Source organism: Argentina silus (genome assembly GCF_951799395.1).
Source record: "Argentina silus genome assembly, chromosome: X".
Classification (NCBI taxonomy): Eukaryota; Metazoa; Chordata; class Actinopteri; order Argentiniformes; family Argentinidae; genus Argentina; species Argentina silus.
The window spans coordinates 44741223-44748493 of record NC_139653.1 but is presented as its reverse complement, the minus strand read 5'-3'; the positions used below and the strand labels follow the sequence as shown (position 1 = coordinate 44748493).

Sequence of the window (7271 nt, the reverse complement as noted above, 5' to 3'; positions counted from 1 at the left end):
GGTGGTGTAATGGTGTGGGGGATATTTTCTTGGCACACTTTGGGCCCCTTAGTACCAATTGAGCATCGTTTAAACGCCACGGCCTACCTGAGTATTGTTGCTGACCATGTCCATCCCTTTATGACCACAGTGTACCCATCTTCTGATGGCTACTTCCAGCAGGATAACGCGCCATGTCACAAAGCTCACATCATCTCAAACTGGTTTCTTGAACATGACAATGAGTTCACTGTACTCCAATGGCCTCCATAGTCACCAGATCTCAATCCAATAGAGCACCTTTGGGATGTGGTGGATGTATATATATGTATATATGTATGTGTATATATATGTGTGTGTGTGTGTGTGTGTGTGTGTATGTATATATATATATATATATATATATATATATATATATATATATAACTTTAATTGTAGACCACTAACTTTTTTCTTTCAATCTTATACTTTACAGTTCTAGAGACGGATTCACAGATTGATAAAATTAGAAGAACAATCCTTTTTAATGGTTCTTCACACTGATAATTCCCATTTCAGAATCAGACATATCTGGCTATCATGCAGCCTCTTATGTTTAAAAAAAAATAAATAAAAAAATTAAATAAATCAAGTTCATGCCCCTAATGGTGGTCCTCTGTGGATCAGTTGGTAGAGCATGGCGCTACGGCGCTGTGGGTTTGATTCCTGCTGGGACCATATATACTGAAATGTATGCACTCACTGCAATGTAAGTCGCTTTGGATAAAAGCGTCAGCTAAATGGCATATATATATATATATATATAATGGCGAAGCATGGAGTTTACCTGTTCAGTAATATTCCCCTCCCATGTCCTTTCATAAGTTCCTCCTACGAGCTCATACACTCCCACCGTAACATCATTTTACTCTCTCGCGCCGTCTCTCTCTCTCAGTTTGGCAGGCCAGCCGACAACCGTTAACACGCGCACACAATTTACCTCGACTGTCAGGACGACACTACACAGGAGCGAAAATGGCTTTAGGAAAGAATGCCTCTATGTTCGTCGGACTTTTCATCCTTTGCCTGACTGGTAAAGGTATGTATATTCAGCCGATTCCTTGCAACTCTGCATACTAGGCGGTTTCTAGAGCGTTATAATGTTTTACCGTATCAGAAACTTTGTGCGGTTGCTTGCCTGCTGTACGCTTCTTGATGAAGCACTGCCGCAGCACTCGGTCAAGCGCGGCGCAGATCATAGAAAACGGCAAACATGTGATGCTCTCGCACCCTCGTTAGGGCGTGCTTTTTTGTACTTTGTAATTGTAGCTTATTATCAAATATGCTGTAGGCTATGGAGCTGTCTTGGACGGCATATGCAGCACTAGCTGCACAGTGATTGAATTAACTGTTGTACTGTGTTACTATGTAGTTGATAGCCGTTGTTTATGAGAAATGTGAAAGAGCACATTTAGCATATATAAATGAGTACAAACTGGATACAAAGGAATTATTGTGTGGCTCGGATAGTGCACTGACTGTAACTTCTGACTTGAAAGTTGAGCAGTTGATGTCATACCTCCCATTCTAACATAATGATGCATATCAACCATTAATAAATGCAACCTCTGTTACATTGGACTGGTGGAGGGGATGTTGTATGAATCCCCTCATAGGCACTTCTTCCGTCATAATTCATTATTTGACTTTAACTGGCTACCTTGGGAAAGTAATTGTAGGTATGCAGTGTGATGTGTGTCAAACTGGTGGAATGTGATCTGTGATGGACAGAGACTATTTTGTCGGATTGTGCTCTCTTTACCCTACTTCTTTTAGATACAAAATAATCCCGCTCACCCAGACCTTAATATATACAATATAGGTGCAGCAATAGCCTGGGTACACTAAATACAAAAACATTTAAAACCCCCTAGAATGTTCTCTTGGATAACTGTAATTATGAAAAATCAAGTCAAGTCAAAGTTTATTGGTGATAAGCACATGATACAGTACAATTACATGCTTACTTTGCCAGCTTCCTCAGCAGTGCAAATATCCAAATACAAATAGAATAATAGCACAATTAAGTGTGAAAGGCATAATAATGCTAATAATAATATTAATAATTATTATAATAATAAACACTCACTGGTGTATTCCATGTAAGAACATCTGCAAAATAACTAGTTGCTTGGTGCTGATAAAGTCCTTTAGTTTGAATAGCGGTTTACTGATGAAAAACTTAAACCTACATGGCTGCTTACTATCAGGCCATGTCTGGCCAGCTAGCAGTGTTAATGTGGGTTGCATTGGAGCAGCAGCAGCACTGACTAGCATATCTCTGTTTATATCATCAGACCACGAGACCGCTGGGTTAAATATGATCTCTGTGACGGCAGCTCTGTGCCTGCTTTGATAAAATCTGCATATCGAGACGTACTGTACTGTATATCAACTTAGAACGACTCAGAAGGAGCCTTGCATGGGCAGTGAGAGGAAAGGAAAATGTTTGCTCATGGAAATAGATTAGTTTGAATAGGTCCCCTTAGCGATATTATACCCCACAGACTTCTTCTCAGTCGTATGTGAAATTTGACGTTTTTTTAACTGGACTAACTCAATCAGGGATGTACAGTACAATGGACACCGGTGTTCCTTTAGGGAATGCCACTGTGGAATACAAGTGTATTGTGAGTAGCGTGTCTGTGGAGGCGGGAAGGAAGGTCTTTTAGAAGGGCGCGGTGCTTATGGTATCGTCATTAACAGCCTTGGTCATTTCAAAGCATTCCTCATGTTTGTCTGTCTTTTGTTTAAACACTGCTGTGCCCACCGCTCTCCACTAAGTCTTCCTCCTCTCTCCAAGCCTGACTTCCCTCCTCTCTCAACCCTCATCCTACACCACTGACCCTCCCCCCTGTCTTAGCCTGTTCACACCTACTCATCCTGTTTTAGCTCAGCGTGTGCTTTTGTCCCTGATCTCATTCCCATCACTGCCCTCCCTGCCCTCCCTGCCTCCCCCCCAGCCTTACCCTTCCCTGCCCTCCCTGCCCCCTGACCCTGCCCTCCCTGCCTCCCCTCCTGCCCTTCCTCCCTGCCCTCCCTGCCCTCCTGTCCCTGCCCTCCCTGTCTCCTGTCCCTGCCCTCCCTGCCTCCTGTCCCTGCCCTCCCTGCCTCCTGTCCCTGCCCTCCCTGTCTCCTGTCCCTGCCCTCCCTGCCTCCTCTCCCTGCCCTCCTCTCCCTGCCTCCCGTCCCTGCTCTCCCGTCCCTGCCCTCCCTGTCCCTGCCCTCCCGTCCCTGCCCTCCCTGTCCCTGCCCTCCTGTCCCTGCCCTCCCGTCCCTGCCCTCCCTGTCCCTGCCCTCCCGTCCCTGCCCTCCCGTCCCATCCCTGCCCTCCCGTCCCTGCCCTCCCTGTCCCTGCCCTCCTGTCCCTGCCCTCCCTGTCCCTGCCCTCCCGTCCCTGCCCTCCCTACCTCCTGTTCCTGCCTTCCCTGCCTCCCATCCCTGCTCCTGGTAGAACATCACCGTCAATCTATTATCTTGTTTTATTTCAATGCCAGATTATTTTAGATTCCACATGTTTTCTGGTTAATTCATTATTTGATTATTCACAGTCACAGACCATTCACACCATTCACAGTCACACCTAACAGCCCTCTACTGTATGAAGTCAGGAATGAATATTTGCGTAGGCCTATATCAGGGGAGGCTGGTGGAGGGAGAAATCGGAGAACAGGCTCATTGTAATGCATAGAACGGAGTGAGGAATGGTATCAAACACATGTACCATTCCTCATTCCGTTCCATGCATTACAATGAGCCTGTCTTCCGATTTCTACCTCCACCAGCCTCCCCTGGCCTAAGTTTATGTGGCTCAGCCTGAAGAGTCCTTCTCTGGTTCTGCTGTGTTGGAATGTGTAAACTACAATTGATAACTTTGTCAGAGTGATCAAAAGCTGAAGCTATTACCTCCAGCTGCTACCTAGCCAAGCCTCAAACTTGAACCAGATTCCTTGTTCCAGAACACCAGGACATAACCAACAGTTGGGCCTGTATTTTCTCTCCCAACAGATAAATGTTTAATGACTGTAATCTAAATATTTTTTTTATGATAGACGCTAGTCTATAACTAGGGAGGTCTGACTGCTGGGAACTACTAGCTATACCAAGGATTCTTATCCATGTTTCCAATCAGCTATTCTCATGTTTGTGAGAACCTTCGTTTCTTGACGCATCAAAGGAGTGATGACTGAAGTCAGGGATTCCAGTTATGACCCCTGATAAGGAGGGAATGTACTTCCTGTGACAGCAGCCAATCAGGGGTTAAAGGGCAGATACATCGAAAGACCTCTCGCCCCTAAAAGGCCATCATTTTTACCACTATTGAGGGGCCCTTCTTAAGCAGGCCGGTCGCCTGCCTATGGACAATAAAGATCCCTTGAGAAAGGATGTGTATGTACAATAAAGGTCCTTGTGCCCTTCACAGCTGAGAGATAATGAGGAGCAGATCTGGCCTCCGTATCTGCAGAGCTGAGCTGTAAACGGAAGTCCCTAACTTAACTTCATGCCGTTTGGCAGGCAGGGTTAGGGCCTAGAGAGTTTGCTGTGGAATGCCACTGTGTGACATCCAAACCCACTGTGATGCACTGTTGATGTTGTGGTCTGACACTGGCAATGTGACGCTCATCATAGAAATAGAACGAGTAAACCGGACATGGTCACCACGGAGATTTGGCTAGTCCACTAAAAGATGGTTACTGGTGGTCCTCTGTGTCCCAGTTGGTAGAGCATGCCGCTAACAACGCTTAGGTTGTGGTTTCGATTCCTGCTGGGACCATATATACTGAAATGTATGCACTCACTGCAATGTAAGTCGCTTTGGATAAAAGCGTCAGCTAAATGGCATATATATATATATATATATTTGTATTATATTACTTATATGCATACACATTCTATTTCTATGGTGATAATGACAACAGTTAGAGTGACTGGCGTGCGTTCCCTATCCTGTTTACCCCCCAACGCCATATTTAGGTAAAATACCAAAAATGGCCTCAGTATTTAAGAGCAGTCTTAGACCTGATTTATATTAAGTTGTGCATAACTTGTTATATTGTATCATGTCAAGCTAATGCACTCTATGGGTGTCATAAATACTTTGTGAAGTTACATTACATGCTCACCACACCATGTCTAATGTGGTTGAGGGCTGTGAGGTGGGCTTTATCATGGACTGCAGCTGGCTATCTATCCTGTCCAGTCTTTTAGCCGTTAGTTTATACCATAATGTCCTCCGGAGCTGGAGGTACGCGGCCACATGGCCTCTTTATCTACAGCCTGCAGATATAAACCTTCCTTTCCCTCTCTAACCAGAGAACAGTGTGTTTATAATGTTCCCACGCAACACAGTCATCAATGTCACAGCGAAGAGACTGTCCACCTCTGATTTTGAAAGTCTCTTGCACCACACAACGCAACATCCGTCTAAAATGTATATATTTCATTCTGCGGGTAATGGAACAATATCCAGGTGCCTGTGGAACACAAAGAGGACATGTTAGAGAAACTGTGTCTTTCTGCAATAGATGGTGAAGAGAGGAGTGTCACAATCAGACCCTAACTCAACCCTAACCCAACCCTAACCCTAACCCTAACCCTAACTCAACCCTAACCCTAACCCTAACCCTAACCCTAACTCAACCCTAACCCTAACCCTAACCCTAACCCTAACCCTAACTCAACCCTAACCCTAACTCAACCCTAACCCTAACCCTAACCCTAACCCTAACTCAACCCTAACCCTAACTCAACCCTAACCCTAACCCAACCCTAACCCTAACCCTAACCCTAACCCAACCCTAACCCTAACCCTAGAGCACAATATCCTAAAATAAACACGCTAAACCATGTGTTAGCGTGTCCCGCCCTGTAGAAGCCTAATGCCTAATACATTCTATACGTTCTCAGTTCCCTCACCGTCTAGAGGTTAGGGGAGGCTGGTGGAGGTGGAAATCGGAGGACAGGCTCATTGTAATGCATGGAATGAGGAATGAGGAATGGTATCACAAACACTGCTAGAGGTCGTTGTCAGGGCAACAGTTGAGTCCGCAGCACTGAGGGCTGCTAGTGGCCATTCAGGGAAACAGGGGTTTTTCCTGATTGGTCCTTTGATTGGATTAGACTACTCTGGGTGTCTAATTGGACTCAACATGATCTCTTCCACGGCCGCCTGCCAGCTGTATCCGGCTAGGCTGGCTAAGGAGAGGAGAGGAGAGCTCCTCGTCTTCACCCTAGATGATATGTCAGAGAGCTGTAGAACACAGCCAGATGTCCTTACGTACCCTCTCTCGCATAGTGTGCAGCCGTCTTGGTGTGAGGAACACTCCCCCAAAACTAGCTGAGTCATTAAAACGTCCTCAAAATAGAATCAATCTTCCATACCATTACGTTTTATAGTTTCTCTCTGTTTGAGGTTGTGGAAGAACTCATCCGCCGTCTGAAGAGCATTAGATGGATAGCAGAGGCTGAGGCAGGCCTTGCAGCACTGTATATAGTATGTGAATGTTTATCCCACTACGGTACTAGTGTAAGAGTGAGTTTCAGGAAATGTTGGATAGATGGATGGATAGATAGATAGATGGATGGATGGATGGATGGATGGATGGATAGATAGATAGATACTGTAGATAGATAGATAGATAGATAGATAGATAGATAGATAGATAGATGTATGCTATAGTGTATAATGTTTTAAAAACAAATATGGCATTAATAGACACAAATAGAGACAAGAGAAATAATGGACAGAAGCAGTAGGGAAGACAGACAGACAGTCATGTGTGAAGTACAGATCTGAGGGTTGGAGTCTGCCTACACAAACAGCCATACCAGCCTTCACAGCCATTAGCAAGGGTCAATATGCTTGGTCAGGAGCACTGGCAGCAGGGAAAGCCAGTGGGTTGCTTATGAGACTCCACTCCAGGCAGCACCAGTCCCTCAGGACCCACAAATCGTCATTATTGTTTTTAATTTAATTTTAATTTAATTTAAATTCTATCTGTTAGAGCATCGCTCGCACCATTTCTGTACCCTTTCCCCCCCTGCCCCAACCCTCCCCTTGTTTGCTAGATGTTATCACAGTGACGCTCACGCCTAACATCAGTCTTCCCTTGCATTCAGATGTACAGCACGCTGCGGCCCGTCGGTACAGCATATGGAACTAGGTTACACTACAGCATCAAAACACCTCAGATGTTGCATGCCAACACGTACCCCGGGCCGTCTCTACAGTTTATCATGGCTCCTCTTAATGC

At 45.2% G+C, this 7271-nt stretch overlaps 1 protein-coding gene across 1 annotated transcript in view; it reads left to right on the top strand.

The window, feature by feature from the left end:
• Nucleotides 1-995: 995 nt before the first annotated feature.
• LOC310822412 (cell surface glycoprotein MUC18-like) overlaps nucleotides 996-7271 on the top strand; it is a gene marked incomplete at its 3' end in the record, with an annotated part of 32917 nt that continues 26641 nt past the window's right edge. The window contains exon 1 of the mRNA XM_083694750.1: nucleotides 996-1057. Within this exon, the coding sequence (XP_083550876.1) occupies nucleotides 1018-1057 (40 nt within the window). The 5' untranslated portion in view covers nucleotides 996-1017. The remainder of the gene's footprint in view (nucleotides 1058-7271) is intronic.